This window comes from Anabrus simplex, chromosome 5 (genome assembly GCF_040414725.1).
Source record: "Anabrus simplex isolate iqAnaSimp1 chromosome 5, ASM4041472v1, whole genome shotgun sequence".
Classification (NCBI taxonomy): Eukaryota; Metazoa; Arthropoda; class Insecta; order Orthoptera; family Tettigoniidae; genus Anabrus; species Anabrus simplex.
In genome coordinates, this window is record NC_090269.1 from 348,649,767 (window position 1) to 348,668,888 (window position 19,122).

Consider the following 19,122-nt stretch of genomic DNA (forward strand, 5'->3'; position numbering starts at 1 on the left):
GTATCGCTTAACTTCTTCGAAAAGAATCCAATAGGTTTCCATCCTTTTTCTTCATACTGTTGCAGGACACTTCCTACTGCAAAGTCACTTGCATCTACTGCCAGGGCCAGCTGGTATGTTGGGTCTGGAAATGTAAGCAGTGCTGCATTTGCCAAGTCCTGCTTACATTTTTCAAATTTTGTGATAGCTTCTGGTGTCCAGTTAATTTGTCGCTTATCTTTCTTTTTAGCAACTTTGAGATAAGCATGCAAAAGACACTGTGTTTCTGGTGCATCCTTGAGGTAACGTCTGTAGAAATTAACGGTACCTAAGAATACACGAAGGTCATGAACTGTCTGCGGTAGTTTGTAGTCAACAATCACTTTCACTTTATCTGGTAAGGGTCTGGAGCCTTCCGTGGTGATTAAGTGTCCCAAGAATTCCACTTGCTCTACGCCAAGTACAGATTTGGAGACATTAATTCGGAGGCCAAATTCATGTAGCTTCTCAAACACAATCTTAAGATGCTCACGATGTTCCTCCACTGATTTTGAAGCAATTCAACAGTCATCAAGATATGGAAAAATAAAGTCTAGGCCTCTAAATACCTCACTAATGAAATGTTGGAAGATGCTTGGTGCATTACGGAGTCCAAACGGCATCACATTAAGTTCATATAAGCCAAATGGAGTGATAATAGTGGTTTTAGGTTTGTCTTCCTCTGCTACAGGGATTTGGAAATATGCCTTGATGAGGTCGAGCTGTTAAATATTTTCTTATCCCTCAAAATATGTTGAAAATCTTCAATCCGAGGAATTGGATATCGGTCTGGGATAGTTTGTGCGTTCAGTCGTCTGTAATCACCACATAGTCGAAAAGTTCCATCCTTTTTGAGGACCAGTTGGAGAGGACTAGCCCATTGCGACTTTGATGGTCGAATAATTCCACTGTTTTGCATAAACTGGAATTCCTGTTTAGCAATGTGTAGCTTCCGAGGATCCAGCTGCCTGGGCTTGCAATATACTGGTTGGCCTTCAGTTGGGATAAAGTGTTGAATGTCGTGTTTGATTTGAGTAGGTAGTAAATTAGGTTTCGTTAAATCTGGGTAACTGGATAAGAGATCGACAAACTTTTGTGCATTTGACATTGTGCTAACAACATTATCAGCTGTGATGGCTGTTACTTCACCCATGACAGAGAGTTTAGTCTCGCCATCAATTAACTGCTTTTTATTTAGGTCAATTAGTAAGTTGAACTTCTTCAGAAAATCAGCACCTAATATGCTCTTGCCAATTTTAGCTACTATGAAAGGCCATTGGAATTGTCGACGGAGTCCCAAATCAATATTCAGTGTTGTAAGTCCATAAGTTGGGATTTCTGTGCCATTAGCTGCAAACAATTTAAAATCTGTGTCACAGTTTCTGTTACTGGAAGTGACAGAGATTATTGAAACATCGGCTCCACTATCCACTAGGAAGTGCAAACCCGTGTTTTTTGTCACGTACAAATAAACGGGGTTTACAGCAATTTTTACTACTTTCAGTAGTGGAGCTTGCTGCCAACTCTAGGCCTACTACTGTTTGGTGTTTTCCAAATTTTTCCATGAGCATGGAGGCTTGCATTTGTCAGGGAAGCACTTATTACCAAATCTGAAGTGGTAGTAACAGTACTTTCCGTTTGGATCGTACTTCTTTTTGCTTCGGTTTCGGCTCGAACTTCGACTGCGGGGCCTAAAAGTACAGTACGCATTGAAGTTATCTGTTGCTCTAAGGCGGCTATCTGTGCAGAGAGTTTCGTGATAGCGTCGTTACTTACTGACGCATCAGTACCGCTATTTTCCACACTGTAAAGTTTACTGCAGGGATTCATTTCAATGATTTTGTCGGCCATAATTGCGATTTTTTCCAAGTTTTCGTCAGATACGATTAGAACATGTTTGATAGAGTCTGGTAATTTCTCAAGCCATAAGGTACGAAGCACTTTTTCGAAAACATTCACGCCTGCTAAGGACTGCATTTTCCTTAAAAGCTGACTAGGTTTCAGATAGCCTAATTCTAGGCCTGTTACCAACCGTTTTATTTGTTTATCTTCGCTTTCCTTGAAGATATTTAGAAGGCGTTATTTAGCCGCGGAATATTTATCCAGTTCCGAACTTTTGATAATGTCCCAAATGTTTTCGAGATATTTAGGTTCGAGCTGAGACACGAGGTAGTTAAATTTAGTGTCATCTTGGGTAATTCTTGAGATAGAAAACTGAGCTTCCACTTGAAAGAACCATATTTCAGGTTTTTCTATCCAGAAAGGAGGGATCTTGATGCTTACCTTGTTAGCTTCACCCACCATGTGTCTTGAATGAGATTCATTTGCCGTTGGCGTACCCGTTGTGTTGTTTTCATCCATTGTTCTTCACGCTTACACTACACTTATGCACTTCGCGATGTTTATTGCGCACTTCCGTCACTGAATCACGTCGGGGTCACCAATTATGTAGTGAAGTACACAACACACTGTATCTGCTTTAACTACACTTTATTTTTCACCACAATTATCGCTACGCAAATGTACAAAAACAGCTCACTCCATCTTTACTTTTTTCTGCCGCTTTTCTCTCGACAAAGAAGAGTTATCTCCGGTTTGTAGTTCACTCAAAGTCCACTAGGGGTGGCCTACACTGCCAACCTGCCTTGTTACAAATGAAAATCACCAAACATTACTCAAACAAACAGTATCTCCATGTAAGTAGCAGTAATGGAGACTCATTTACCCGAGTACATTATTCATACATGAAACTTGAGATGCACCGGTAGTTGTATCCTTCATACTTCCAAATTAATGATGATATTCATAATTAAGGTAGTTTTCAAACTCTTAGCTCACTGACAAATTAAGAATATTAGAATACTGTGATCATCTCAGTTAACTATGCCAGTACACCTATATATCTATATCAAGATCATCAACAGCATTTATTTGAAGAAATTCAAGAAGAGTTACTTCTCGTACGGTAATTGTTTCTAAGCCAGAAATAGGATAGGTTCATTCTTCAGTATTAGAAGAATATGCAACTAAATGATATAGCCTACAGTACAGTATTTTGATACATTACACCCATGCTCAATTCAGTGCTCATAATTTCTAATAGTTTACACTTGATCAAGCTAGTTAGGTGACGCAGTTTACAAATAATTAATAGTCTTGTAATGCTGACATTCCATTCAAATGTAAAATTCTTTGTGTATTTTTTTATCTATTCAAGGCATTTGACAGGGTACCATAGATCATGGGAGACTACTGGCAAAAATGAGTGCATTTGGACTAGACAAAAGAGTGACTGAATGGGTGGCTATATTTCTAGATAATAAGACTCAGAGAATTAGAGTAGATGAAGGAAGATGACAAGAACTAGCTGGATTGAGAAGAAAACTAATGAAGCAGTGCTTAGAGAAATAAATACCCAGAGATATTTAATAACAACGATAAAAAGGAGAAAAGCGTCAGTTTTTGGTCACATTCTCCGGCATAATGACTTCATAAATAACTTGTTCGAAGGCAAGGTGATGGGAAAGAAAGGCAGAGGGAAACCACGGAAGAAGATCATTGAAGAGGTAGTTGAGATGATGGGATCCCAAGGTTATGGAGAGATGAAAAGGATCGCAGAGAGAAGAGATCATTGGTTGCAGCAACAAGGCAAAGCCTTTAGATAATGATGATGAAGCATTATATGATCCTGTAACCATTAAAAGAGGAATTCCTTAAGGCAGTATTATTGGACCTTTATGTTTTCTTATATATATAAATGATATGAGTAAACAACTGGAATCAGAGGTAAGGCTTTTCACAGATGATGTTATACTGTATAGAGTAAAAAATAAGTTACAAAATGTGGACAACTGCAGAAAAAGACCTTGACAATGTTGTGAGATGAACAGCAGGCAATGGTACGATGATAAACGGGGTTAAAAGTCAGGTTGTGAGTTTCACTAATAGGTAAAGTCCTCTCAGTTTTAATTACTGCATTGATGGGGTGAAAGTTCCTTATGGGGATCACTGTAAATATCTTGGTGTTAATATAAGGAAAGATCATCATTGGGGTAATCACATAAACGGTATTTTAAATAAGGGGTACAGATCTGTGCACACGGTTATGAGGGTATTTAGGGGTTGTAGTAAGGATATAAAGGAGAGGTAGGATTCCTCTGGATTGAGAAGAAAACTGATGAAGCAGTGCTTAGAGAAGTAAACACCCAGAGATATTTAATAACAACGATAAAAAGGAGAAAAGCGTCAGTTTTTGGTCACATTCTCCGGCATAATGACTTCATAAAGAACTTGTTCGAAGGCAAGGTGATGGGAAAGAAAGGCAGAGGGAAACCACGGAAGAAGATCATTGAAGAGGTAGTTGAGATGATGGGGGACCCCAAGTAGTATGTGTATGGGAATGAGATTTGTAGGTAAATAAGTTTGAGTGGTGTTTTTCAAAGTAGGAGAGGTCACAATATGAAGATAAAGTTGGAATTCAAGAGGACAAATTGGGGAAAATAATAGTTTTTTAGGAAGAGGAGTTAGGGATTGGAATAATTTATCAAAGAAGATATTCAATAAATTTCCAAATTCTTTGCAATTGTTTATGAAAAGACTGGGTAAGAAACAGATAAGAAATCAATCACCTAAGTGGCTGCCCTAAATACAAATGAGTGGTGGTTGATTGATGATTAATTCTGTTTATCAGTTAACCGTAGACCGAGCACGCCAATTTCTGTCACACAACCGGGCGCGCGGTTGACTTTGTCAACCAGTTACGTTTGCAGTCGTTTACAGACTTCCAATCAGATAAACATTTCATTTAATGGTGTTTTATCATTTGTTTCAATGTTATTCTCCAAATAAGATTAGAAACTTGTATTAGTAGTTGATATGAATGTACTTAACATGCAAACTAATTCTGATAGGGAGGTGAATATTTCGCCTACTTAAAATGAGTTAAGCAGTAGATACATAATTAAATTAATATAATGGTCATATTTTAATATTTGCACAATTATACAATGAAATGATAAGACATAATGGCAAAAAAATGATTGGATGAAAAATAAACTTTGTTGTCATGTCCAAGAAATCTTTCACACCTTGTCCTCTCATGACAAATCCTCATACAATCATAAAATTAAAATTTAACTCATATTGTAATGTTTATACAACTATACAATGAGATGATAAGATATAACAGCAAAGGAAATGACTGGATGAAAAATAAACGTTGTTGCCATGTCCAAGAAATCTTTCACACCTTATCCTCCTCATGGCGAGTCCTCATACAATAGAAACATCATGAAGCTTCGGGTTCCAAGAGTTTGCTTGAAATAATTACACACGTATTGCTTTCACTGTTGTCGAAACTCAACTGAACTGTAGGTCAAGAGTGAGAGCAAAGGTATTGCAAGGTGGTGAAAGGCTGACAGTTCTAGGAATTATGGCGTCAAGTAGCGCGCTGGTTGACAAAAACTACCTGCGAGTCCGGTCTAGGGTTAAGTTAGTTTCCTTGTTGCATAAAAGTTGTGTGATGAATAAATTTACTGTGGCAGGTAATATGTGGGCCCAGAACTGGAAGAATTTAGCTCCAATGGTCCTTCCATTCCCCAGGAAGCTTCCCATTGATGTAACTACAGAGATGTTACGCCAAGGATACACTCCCCTCAGGTAAGCTGAATAGTGTTTATGATCATATCCTTATTATTACTATTACTCCAGGTAGATGGTTATCAACAAAGATGGAAAAATCATGTTTGAAGAATGGTTACAGGAAGATTTCCCAGACATGTTGTGAAGTACTATACTAAAGGAACAAGATCCATTGCTCATCCAATGAAATGTTTGTGGGAGAATGCTTCATACAAAGGCACGAGGCCTAATATATGACTGGGTGATGATAATGATTATGACTACATGGTGTTTGCTAAAATGTGGTAGTGTGCATAGTCAATGAGATTCAGCTATGTTTCAAAGCACACTATAGATACGAGAGTCTTCTACCACTTTTCCTACACCTTGGTGGGGCTGGGGGTGCAAACTGTGTCACACATCTGGCTTTGGCCTTGTTTTACAGCTGGATGCCCTTCCCGACATCAATCCTATGTGGAGTGATATATTCACTATTGTGTGTTTCTGAAGTAGTTGGTGGTGTGGTATGCTGTGTGTAAATGAAGAGATTTGTGTGGAGACAGACACAAACACCTAGTCCCCAAGCCAGAGGAATTAAATAGATGCAAGAAAAATCCCCCAACCTCCAACTCACTAAAGATATACAAGTATATTTCCAAATTTTTTAAATAACAAAATCTGTTCTGACAGGTAAATCTTGTCGTCTAGGCTATTGGATCATGGCCACATTTTGATTAATGCTAACATTTCACCTACTCTACAGCAGACCCTGTCAAGAACCTGGCTCTCAATACTTATACAGTATGGATCAAGGCATGAGCATTCACTATTTAGTCCAGTATTGTGAAGAAATTATACTGGGACTTAGCTGTTGACTGATTCTGAATACTGGGAGTCAGAATTCTTCCTTGAGACTGAAATTCATTAGAATGTTGTAGAGAACATGAAACATTAACAGTTATTGTCAAAATGCAATTGTAGCCTAATATCCTGGAAGAGAACACTTTTGTATTAGATGCCAGTTGTGAAGGCCCACATCATTACAAAATCTATTTTCATCACTGTTCTGTAATTTCCAAACTAATCATTTTTATGATATTTATCTGGTTGTCTGGCTGAATGGTCAGTATAATGGCCTTCAGTTCAGAAACACCCAGTTTTCATTCTTGGCTGGGGATTTTAGCCACAATTGGTTTATTCTTCTGGCTCAGGAACAGGATGTGTCTCAATTCATACCTCTTTATTCATATATAATATGCGATGGTGCCAACCACATTAAAAACACTTGAATACATTTCTCCATACAGAATTGGAATCAGGAAGGTATCTGGCCATAAAATCAAGCTTAATGCACATGCAATGCTGACTCCAAGTAATTGAGGGAGAGCCAGGAAAAAGAAAGAAAAATCATTTTTATGGTACTGATATATAAATGAAATTTTATAATGCACCATCAACATGCTGTATATACTCATAGTAATGTATCCACCTAAGGCAAACTTTATTGCTCCCAAATAACTTAGTGTAAATGAAAGTACTGTTACTTGCACTGGACCTTATGGGACATTATTCCTAATCTTTCAAAGTAATTCCTTACCTCTTTCGTAGTCTGAAAATTGCAGGCACATTCAGTTTCTGAAAGTTTATACATTAATTAATGGAATTTGTGTGTAAAGTTATATTAAATAGGGGTTGGACAGTTTCTTCTGTAGGGAGTTTTATTTTATCCAGTTTTAAGACTGCAAATTTCTTGTATCCAAAGAGACTCTTCAGGTCATTTATTGCTTTGACATTGATTACCACTTGTTGTTTGAATAATAAACATTACAGTATAGAAAATGGTAAGCTAATTGTCCACCTAGTCAATACAACTACATTTATTATTATTAATAACATGAGTGTTATAAAATAACTCTCGTAGCAAGCGACTGTATTGCAGGCTTAGTGTCAGTTCAGCTGGCAAGTGGTGAGCAGAATAACATAGCTGATGGAGAATGAGTAAACTTGTAAGATTCCAGCAAGATATAGCAGATATTTTAGATTCAGGAGGTCAAATGGACTGTCTTGCTATTAACCTGTCCAAGGCTTTTGATAGGGCACATCATGGGAGATTACTGACAAAAATGAGGGAAATTGGACTAGACAAAAGAGTGGTTGAATGGGTGGATATATTTCTAGAAAATAGAACTCGGAGAGTTAGAGTAGGTGAAGTGTTTTCCAATCCGATAATGATTAAAAGTACGGGGTCCCGTAGGGCAGCATTATTGGACCTTTATGTTTTCTTATGCCGGCCTTGCAGTGTAGGGGTAGCATACCTCCCTCTTACCCGGAGGCCCTGGGATCAATTCCTGGCCAGGTCACGGATATTTACCTGGATTTGAGGGCTGGTTCGAGGTCCACTCAGTCTACGTGGTAACAATGGAGGAGATATCTGATGATGAGATGGCAGCCCCAGTCTTGAAAGCCAAGAATAATGGCCAAGAGGATTTGTCATGCTGACCACATGACACCTCATCATCTGCAGGCCTTCAGGCTGAGCAGTGGTCGCTTGGTAGGCCATGGCCAACAAATTGATTCAGTGTGGTCCTAAGTGACCCATTCACAATTAAGAAGAAGAAAAAGAAACAGAAGATGAATGGGTAACGATAACCATTACGCTATGGAGGCGAATATTTCATCTTATTATAACATTTATTATGTCACCAAGAATACTTACAACAAAAAGGGCCTGTCAATAGCAACAAAATTAAAACACTACAAAACAGTCACTCAACCAGAAATAACATACGCAAGTGAAACCATCTTCAAAACAACTAACACTACACAAATAGACAAAATACTTGAGATAGAGAGAAGAATCATTAGAACGTGCACCAACAAATCATACCAGATGGACACTGGAGAGCAGCTTCTAATGAAACAGTCTACAAGGAAATAGAACCAGTAATGAGCACAATCAGGAAGAAATGCATTTCATTTTTTGGACATCTAATCAGGACACCAGAGAACAGGATCATCAGGAGAATAATAGAAAAATTATGGAATAGTAAGTGCAACATTAAGTGGATTACATAAATCAAGGAAGATATGGATGAACTACAAATTACAGTGGAAGACCTAAGAAACAAAACCAACAAAATCAGGAAACTCACAGACAAACAAACCAGACTGCAAACCAGAATCAACAAACAGAAGATAGGAAGGGTGATTTCCAATGAAGAAAGAAGGATAAGATCAGAGAGAATAAAGAAGTACTGGGCTGACAGGAAACTGAAAAATTGTATAAAGTTGGCTAGAGTGGTCCAATGAAGGCCATAGAATGTAAATAATTAACATCTTGGTAACTGTGTGTGAACTTTGTTCTCGATAAGTTGTATGGTGTTATGCATCACCTGACCAAGTGCAAAAAATAGATTCTGAGATATTTACACAAAAACGAAATCATTCGTATCAATTCCATTAGTAACTTGAATCATAGCTTTCAAACTAATGTATAACACACAGATTGCAGAAATACAGTAAGTTTTTCAAGTTTCCAGACTAATAAATGGAATTTCTCTCTGTAAGAAAATGTTGGTTAACACTTGTCTCTTTCACAGTTTACTGATATAAGCTATGTATTTTATAATCAGAATGTTTCAGACCGCTGAGGAGTTCTTCACCTCACTAGGTCTTAAGTCAATGCCTCCAGAGTTCTGGCATCATTCAATGTTGGAGAAACCCTTGGATCGTGAAGTAACTTGTAGTGCATCTGCCTGGGACTTCTGTAACCAAAAGGATTATCGGTAAGTTAGATGGGAAAACAAATTTTGGATACAGAAAGAAATTAAAGATATGCAGTGTGTTTCAACAATACAAATCATGGATAGGGCACTGGAAATGTTTGCTCAGTCTAATCCTACAAAGGAATTTCTTAGTTCTTTCCAAGTTTACAATATGCACTTCTTTACGTTAATTGGAAGTTGTATCTCTTTATAAATTTCTGGGTTAACATCTTGGTAACTGTGTGTGAACTTTGTTCTGGATAAATTATATGGTGTTATGCATCACTTGACTAAGTGCCAAAAATAGTTTCCAAGATATTTACACAAACACATAATCCTTCGTATCAATTCATCTTTCCTGCAATATGTAAAGTACAGTATTATCTGCTAAAATGAAGATAAAAACCATGAATTTTCTTGTCATTGTATCAAATTTGGCAATATTTAAAATGTATTATCATATTCTGAGATAGTGGTGCTTGGACATGTGATTACGGTTCCTTTAATGTTTTTGTTTTGCATCACTTACTAACCAACAAAATTGTCATTTAGTGATTTGATTTGATCATCATCATTATTTTCTAACTCCAATTTCCCGGATGTGGTGTACAAGCAACTCGCCACTTCTTCCTGTCAAAGTATAGTTTCTGTTCCTCTATGTCCCCCCACTTGACACTCCTCTTGCTGATTTGACTTTAACAATATTAGTTCAATGTTGAATGCTAAACTTTAATTTAATGATTGAGGGGTTGGCATTTGGTCAAAATTAATTTTCCATGAAACCATGTTGAGAACAAAAGTCTGAACAGTAAACTATATAAAGTTTACACCCTTAGCTACCAGATGGAGCAATAATCTAAAAAAAAATCAGTTTTGGTGTTTGGCAAAGTGAGCATAACACCATCCAATTAGTAATGGGAAAGGAACAATCAAGTGTCTGTATATATATTATTAAATACAGAGATGGGAATACGGACAGGAACACTCACAAGGAAGAACACAGCAGTAGGCTAGTCTGGGCAGAGGGTGCAACGGATAGAAAAGATAAGGACATACTTCATTCTTCGCATATTGGTATCTTTATAGTTGGACTCTCCCCATCAGCCCCTGTTCTTCCAAGTCTTTCTTAAATCCCAACATGCTCATTTCTGGTTCTCAGCATTACTTCCTTTTTTCTAGTGGTTTAATGTCGTACTAACACATTGAAGGTTTTCGGTAATGCGAGGTTGGTAAGAAGCTAAGGTTGGGAAGGAAGCGACCGTGGACTTAATTAAGGTACAGCTCCAGAATTTACCTGATGTGAAAATGGGTCTTAGCATCATGAAGGTGTTTATATATCACACTCTTTGAGTGGGTAATTCTTGAGGACTTCTCTTTTTTGCTGTGGAAAATGTAGAATGAGGACAAATGCAGATGAACCTGTTAGGTTTCTCAAAGGCACACATTAAAAATACTTTAAGCCTAACACTGTTTGGGAAATTAACATTGAACATAAAATAAAATAAAATAAATATGAGTATATGTGCATAATGAAAGGGTTAAAAACAATAGTTACCATATGTGTTAAGTATAATAATAAATTGCATAAGATTCTCTGGAGCATTTGAGTTGGTGCTAAGAGGGTATAATTCAGTTATTAATGTATAACAGTACAGTATTATATATTTGGTATTTTGAATTTTTATATGACTTACAACAACTGATCCTGTAGACAGCTGTTTTATTTGCAATTTCATTGTAAAAAAAAGAAACTTCCTTTTTTTCTTATTTTCAGAATTTAAAATTTATGATTATACATTTAAAATAAACTGCAACCATCTATAAATTATACTAGAAACTTCCACTGCTATGCACTCATCTGGTGATTGCTTCAATTATGACTAGAGCCCGGATTTCCATGCACTATAAAATCTCAAAATATGCATGCATTCATGCACTATGATATGGAAAAACATGCACAATAAACTGGAAAACATGCACTATCAAAATTCAGTATATTTTTAAACATTATACAAAAACTACCATAATTTCCCCGAATCGTTTTAATTTAAGCTCATCCGTTTATCTGTCAGCGTATCCTCAAACGTAGAAAATGAGCTTTCTATGCCACAAGAAGTGACAAGTGCACACTTAAATGAAGACATTTGGGACAAATTGTGCGTCTTTTGCATTTTTACCACAATCCGTCTTATAGTGTATAAGCTTGAATTTAAAGTCAGGATTTTAACGGAACACTTTGTTCGACCTACAGTATCTCCAGCTGCCTCAGCTACTTCCCCGTGCAATTATTGCAGATGCTTTTGAATGTCCTAACTGGTAACGATTGCCGGCTGCGATAATGTCCAATAACGGACCATTTATATTGGTATTATAACAAAGACGTGTGACGAGTAAGAGTTCCAGATAGGAAATTCCAGGATAACAACAGAAGAGGGTTCAGTGCAAAACCAAGGTTTGTAAGCTGCTATCTCCGTAACACAGCGTCACAGAAGTGTGATAGGAGAGATACAACAAATGAGCCGTCAATGAGTTATGCACAATCTGAGGTTCATTTTATAGCAATGTATAACTCGGACATCTTATTCCTAAGAATTACAGAGATCGACTTGGGGACTTCCGGCTTACGTCAGTGTTTACACAGGCAACAGATCAAGTACTTAGTGAATTGGATTATATGACCTCTGTCGTATGTACTAACTTTTTTTTGCGTGGCTATTTCTAGCCGAATGTAGGTAGCCCTTGTAAGGCAGACGCTCAGCTGAGGTGGGCGGTATCTGCCATGTGTAGGTTTGAATTTAATTTCATGTGGCTATTTCTAGCTGGGTGCAGCCCTTGTAAGACAGACCCTCCAATTAGAGCTGGCGGTGTCTGCCATGTGTAGGTAACTGCATGTTATTGTGGTGGAGGATAGTGTCATGTTTGGTGTGTGAGTTGCAGGGATGTTGGGGACAGCACAAACACCATTGGAATTAACCAATTAAGGTAAAACTCCCCGACATGGCCGGGAGTCGAACCTGAGACCCTCTGAACCGAAGGCTAGTACGCTGACCATTCAGCCAACGAGTCGGGCACTAACTTTTGTTGTCAGATAGGATGCCAGGAATACTTCGCTCCATCTCTCAGTAATAGGCATACTGTATAACGTGGAAAAATGGTCCCAAATTCTGCACACCAATATCATAAAAGGCACTATCATGCAAGTTACCATTATATATGCGCCAAAGGCAGAAGGAAAGTCCGTTTTATGCAATATAAATGTCCAAATATTCGATATTAAATCCAAAATCTTCAAAATATGCATTATGCATGAATTTTCTCCTAAAAAGGCCAAAACATGCAAACATGCATGGAAAAAGTACAGTTATTTGGAATGGTTAAGCCATAGGACGAATATTTACAAAGTTTGAGAAGTGTAAGTAGCTTATTTAAAAACATGCATTTGCATGGAAATCCGGGCTCTAATTATGAGTCTCCCAAGATGGTTTTTAAGTGTGAATTTCTTTCAAAACTGTATGCACAGCACATTCTGTCAGTTCATTATAATACTCTACAAAAATGCTCTTTTGTATTGTTGGGGCAGTTTTCTTCTGCCTTTATCCATAACTTTTCACTTCGCTCAAACGTGACTCAATTTTATCCAATAATGTTGTTATTGAATCCAATTTAGTTACTCCTGTCTGCATTTACAGTTTAATTAATGAATGATTAATACATTTCTCTCTATCATGGTTTTATAATTCCAGGATAAAACAGTGCACTTCAGTAACTATGGAAGACTTGCTGGCTCTTCATCATGAAATGGCCCACATTCAGTATTATCTTCAGTATGCTGACCAACCTGTTGTATTTCGAACTGGAGCTAACCCAGGTGAAGTACAAGATTTGTTGTATCGGGAAAATAAAAAATAAAATAAAAGCATTTTAGATTATATCCTAATGAATAGAGTACCGGTAATGTGGAAGTGCTTCCAACTTCCAATGAAGCTTATCCTCGAAATTGTGACTCTCGTCTTCCAAGGCTCCATCAAGATCCTGAGACACCACTTCTACAGCACTGAAATGCTGCACTAATTGTACTGTTTCTTTATATTTTAGAGTTTTATTCAATTAATAGAACTGTACAGAAAACATTGACATGTATTACCTTGTTCTTAGTAGCAGCCTGAAAATACAGGAGGTAGTTCCTAAATAAATGGAAATGTATATCATGATAAATTTATGTAGACTATACAGTAGAAACAGAATATGAAAAAGCACAAGTATCTATATTAAAGAAAAGGATACTGGGAAGTAGGATTGTAGATTTTGAATTGAGAAGCTGGAAGAAGTAAAACAATTTCAAAACCACATTCTGGCAGTGTAGTAACAGCGAAGAGTCAATCATCTGCAGAAATCACTAATCGAGTGAAACAATCAAACAGGACAGAGTCAGAGTCACGGCTTAATATTTTGATGTACAATGTGGCCCAGGTGATAGGTGTTGTTGATATAAAGTACCTAGGTGGTCAGTATGGGTTTGAAATGTTATTGTTGATATTTCATTTCTTAATTCTAAACAAATGGCAGTTAGATATGCGCTCAACTGCACAAAATTTGGCCAGCAAAGAAACATACAATTTTATACATTCTCGAAACATAAGGATATTTGTAAACTGTCAACAGCCAGTGGCCAAAGTGATTATACTTTTAATCCTACCACTTGCAAAATATACTCATCCTATTTTAAACAAGAGGATTTTGAAAGAAAGTCATCTGTTGTGATGGCCAGGTTTTGTGCAGTTGAGTGTCAATGGCTGGGACTCCAGTAGCTCAGAACTCACCTCATGAAGTAGCTGCTGTTTGAGATGCTCCAGATAAGCCTTTTGATGCTTGGTATTGGTGATTTTGGATGTTTTGGAAATCTGACAAACTACTCTATCTTCTCAAATGTGTTTTTGATAATTCTCAAGCCAGAAAAAAAGTAATTAGGCTGAATTACTGTTACGTGAGAAATATGTTAGCTGGGCTGAGTGGTTCAGACTGTTGAGGCACTGGGCTTCTAGCCCCAACTTGGCAGGTTCGATCCTGGCTCAATCTGGTGGCATTTGAAAGTGCTCAAATACGTCACACTTGTGTCGGTAGATTTACTGGCATGTAAAAGCACTCCTCTGAGAATAAATTCTGGCACCTCGGTATCTCTGAAAACTGCAAAAGTAGTTAGAGGGACATAAAGCCAATAGCATTATTATTATTATTACAAATATCTTTCTCAGTTACAATTACAAATTATTTTTTAAATAAGTAATCAGTAAAATTACAATTAAAATGACAATGATTCACAAAACAGTGGTCTTAAGATCACCATCATTCTTTTCACCTGGGTCTGAAATGGTACCAAAGTACCAAAGTTTGTAAAGAAGGAGAAGAAGATATTACTTCATTTTGCACTGTCTTTTTCTTAGCATATAGGCAATAAGACATGACTATCGTCACTAAGTGAGACTAAGCATATTACTTCAAAACTTCCTGGGAAAAAATAATTTAGTAATTTACTGTACAAAGTAAATCCCCCCATGGCGCAACAGCCTCGAAGGACCTTGGCCTACCAAGTGATCGCCGCTCAGCCTGAAGGCCTGTAGATTGCAAGGTGTCGGTGATCAGCACGACGAGTCCTCTCGGCCGTTATTCTTGGCTTTGTAGACAAGGACTGCCATCTCACAGACAGATAGCACCTCAATTCTAATCACATAGGCTGAGTGGATCTCGAACCAGCCCTCAGATCCAGGTAAAAATTCCTGGCCTGGCCGGGCATCGAACCCAGGGCCTCCAGGTAAGAAGCAGGAATGCTACCCCTACACCACGGGGCTGGCTTTTACAAAATAAATAGTTCTTAAAATTCTCATTACTAAACCGAAGCACATCTTTTCATTTGCTGAAAAGACGCTTTTTACAGGGGCACTTGAAAGAATAGTTGTGTTTAGTTTTAAGAATGCGAGGTGGCTGAAGTAGATAATATCCCCAGCAGTGATGTATATTGGAAGTCCTGGAGAGGAAAGAAAGCACTTCATCCAACACTGATGAAGGTACTGGTGCTGTAATAAAAGTGAAAAAGTTATCTTCATCATCACTTAATTGTTTCCTAATTTTTGCTTCCAAGTACTGTATATCTATTACGATACTAGAATGTAATGATTTCAGGAGGTAAATTATTAGTAAAAATTACATTTTAATGTTTACAAGTAAAAATATACTCAAAAAATATTTGTTACAAATCATTTGATTTTTTTTTTTTTTTTTTTTTTTTTTTGCTAGTTGCTTTACGTCGCACCGACACAGATAGGTCTTATGGCGATGATGGGACAGCAAAGGCCTAGGAATGGGAAGGAAGCGGCCGTTGCCTTAATTAAGGTACAACCAGCCTGGTGTATAAAAGGGGAAACCACGGAAAACCATCTTCAGGGCTGCCAACAGTGGGGTTTGAACCCACTATCTCCTGGATGCGAGCTCACAGCTGCACGCTCCTAACCTCATGGCCAACTCACCTGATTTGATTACTTTTACTTAATTACTTCCCAACTCTGTCCATATGTCATGCCATTTTGTGGAAAAAAGAACTAGTTATAGATTATTTGAACAATCAGGTTAGTCATCTCAAATTGGAATGTGTATAAGTTATTATAGTGGTTCAGAGTTTGTCTATTTCTTTCTTCTTGACATCACACAGAGTGATGACACAGAACAATGTAGTCACTTGTATGACAGTGAAATAACCTGGATCAGAGAAATGTTATATGAGTGTTATTGAAGTTTTTGATGAACATTTTATACATCAACAAAAAATTCTCGTTTTTCTTGCAGGTTTCCATGAAGCATTAGGAGACACCATAGCACTATATGCAGGAAACCCCAGACATCTGCAAAGGATTGGTCTTCTTAATAATGCAACAGACGATCAAGGTCAGTTCCATTTCTAGCCTTGTCTGTATCTATCTTACCTTTAATCATTTGGAATAACTAGTTTCAATATTATAAAACAGGCTACAATTTACACACATACCTGAGCATCAGCATACTACTTACAGTATGAAATAGATTAAATGCTTTGTGAGAGTAAGCTGGGGAAAATCAGAAGGCCTTGGACTTACTAAGATGAGTGTTGCTCAGTCAGAATGGTGCAGATATTAGTGTGTCACACAGTCATTGTTGTACCATGTGGTAACATTATGCACATTAGAACAATAAAATAATAATAAACAAGAAAAGGAAAGATAAACAAAATACACCAAGCAAGGATGACTAAAGGTGATATGAACAGACAGACAACAGGATTGGAAGGTGCTGGACAACCTTACTGAGAAGATAAATTAGTGGCGCTTGTACTCTTGAATAAGACTATAAGCTTCCTTAAAATACCATTTATTAAACATAAAATTCCGTAATAGCCTTAGAAAATTTGACATTAAAACATACATACCTTAACTATATTAAGGGACATTGCCCCACCCCTACTTGTCAACATGAAATTGTTTCAATATATTATTTAAGTTATTAATCCAAAATTCTCACTTGCCTTACAAATGAGGTGACCGTCAAGGTCTAGGACTACAAAACAATAAATACTACATTGAGATAATACCTTTAAAAATATTAAAGGCAACTGATCAAATTGACAGCCATGCTCGCTGGCACGTGAGGGTTGGTAGTCCTGCACTCAGAACCCGAGAGATGTCCCTACTAATGCAAATTGCCATCCAGCTTAAAATATTATCAATGAATGGTATTTTAAAACACAATAAATTAACAGTGAAAGAAAGGAAAATAATATTTAGCAATTTAGAAGAACATCGAGAGGATTCTGAAAACATGACCATGCAGTTACTTCCACATAATGGTTACGTACCACGAGGCAGCAGCATATCCAATTACAAATCTATTTTGGAATTGTGTCGTACGCGTGGACAAATGTCTATGTTACATTAACTATATATTTAGAAAAACGGCAATAAAGATGATTGTTGACCGCGAGACATGGTTACGCGAGAGAATGTAACATAGACTTTTGTTCCGTAAACCAACAGGTTAGAAGTACACATGCTCACTCATTCGCATATAATGGATGTATACACAGGAGAATAGTGTTATTTTAAAGTTTTAACCCAATTATGATGATTTGGTGGGTACAAATACTGTTCCATTAAATACAAAACATAATTGAACTTGTTTCTTTATAGTGGTTAATTTATTTTAGAAAGCAACTACTGTGCTCTTCCTTCTGGTAGTTCAACATAATAATTTGCACATCTTTATAATAATTATTATTATTTCATCTGGTTACACATTAAAAGCAAAATTTGAAAATGTATAACAAATATATTCAAATTGATATACACAGAAAATAATCAATAATAGCAACACTCTTAAGTTATATTTTTTCAACTCACTTGCAATTTATATTTTGATGTTATTCTGTTTTTAGGTTTACATAGAAACTAAGATACTCCTCCTCTCCTTCAAGTATTTCACCATATCCTGAAGATCCTCCTTCTTTTCCTTCGTAATTGGCAGGTCATCTGGATACAAAGGAACAAGGTCAAAAATTGAAAATGTCTCACCAATGATGTCACGACTGAATAATATTGGAATGCTATTATTGTATTGTGCCATTTTATAACGTATACACTACTAGACTCATCTTTAGTAAATTTTATCCACATAGCCTCCATGATTTTTAGTTCTTTATTCTTTATGATACCCCTGGTCAATGGTTAAAAGCTTTTGAAGTCATTTCTGTCCATCTCTACTATTTCATAGTTTCTTGAAATAAAAGATTCTCCTATCACATACGTCCATTCAGAAGGAACGTGGACTGTAGAAACCTTTTTCTCTTTTTCAATTAATGCAAAGTCTCTGTCATATGGTAAGAAGCTGTGTCCCGAACAGAGAAATTTTTTATGAACTTCATCAAAAAATCCTGAGGTAACAAATTTCCTGAATAGTACAATAGCCAGTTATTATTTTGTCCTACGCATCGATCGGACCACACAATAAGTTTTCTGCTCTGCAAACTGCTTGGTTGAGAGTTTTCAGTGATGTGTTTTAATAAACATGATGCTATTTCTATCGATCTTCCCAATTGTTTCATTCCAGAGATAGAAAGTTACTTTATTTCGTTCCATGTCATGTATAGTAAAATTGTAGGAAGACAGCTGGCATTGGTAGTACATGGATGAATGCGTGAGTGTAGGGCAGAACAGAACTTGTTGCAGATCGACACAAAGCACAGTTACATTTTCATTCCTTTCGGCAATTTCACCATCGTTGTGCATGGCTTTATACGCTTGATCAGCTTTGTAATGGTGCAGCATACTATCAGCCTGTATTTTCTTCTGCTCTTCTTCTGTTTGAGCAGCTTGAAGTTTGTTACACAATAAGTCACAATATTTACACTTGTCACTTGGTGGAGAGCCTATTTTCAGATTTATTTCATGAAAGGCTGATTGATAGTATCTAAGGCTTATTTCAGCCTCAGGGTGCTTTGATTTAAAGGCCTCTCTGGTCTTATGAACACTGACCCTCTCTTTCATATTTCTCTGGAGAGTCTGGATACGTCTGTGCGAAATTGAAAATGTGTGCATAAGGGTAGTTTTACAAACTTGCAGAGAGCCAAATCTGTAACAAAATGTGGCTTTTTTTCGAGAAGTTGCATCTGTTAGTCCTTTCCCTCACCTGTTAGTTCCTCTAA

At 37.0% G+C, this 19,122-nt stretch overlaps 1 protein-coding gene across 1 annotated transcript in view; it reads left to right on the forward strand.

Moving 5' to 3' along the window:
- LOC136874528 (angiotensin-converting enzyme) overlaps positions 1-19,122 on the forward strand; it is a 91,628-nt gene that overhangs the window by 44,337 nt on the left and 28,169 nt on the right. The window contains exons 8-11 of the mRNA XM_068227829.1: positions 5,562-5,676; positions 9,270-9,422; positions 13,145-13,269; positions 16,239-16,337. Of these exons, the coding sequence (XP_068083930.1) occupies positions 5,562-5,676; positions 9,270-9,422; positions 13,145-13,269; positions 16,239-16,337 (492 nt within the window). The remainder of the gene's footprint in view (positions 1-5,561; positions 5,677-9,269; positions 9,423-13,144; positions 13,270-16,238; positions 16,338-19,122) is intronic.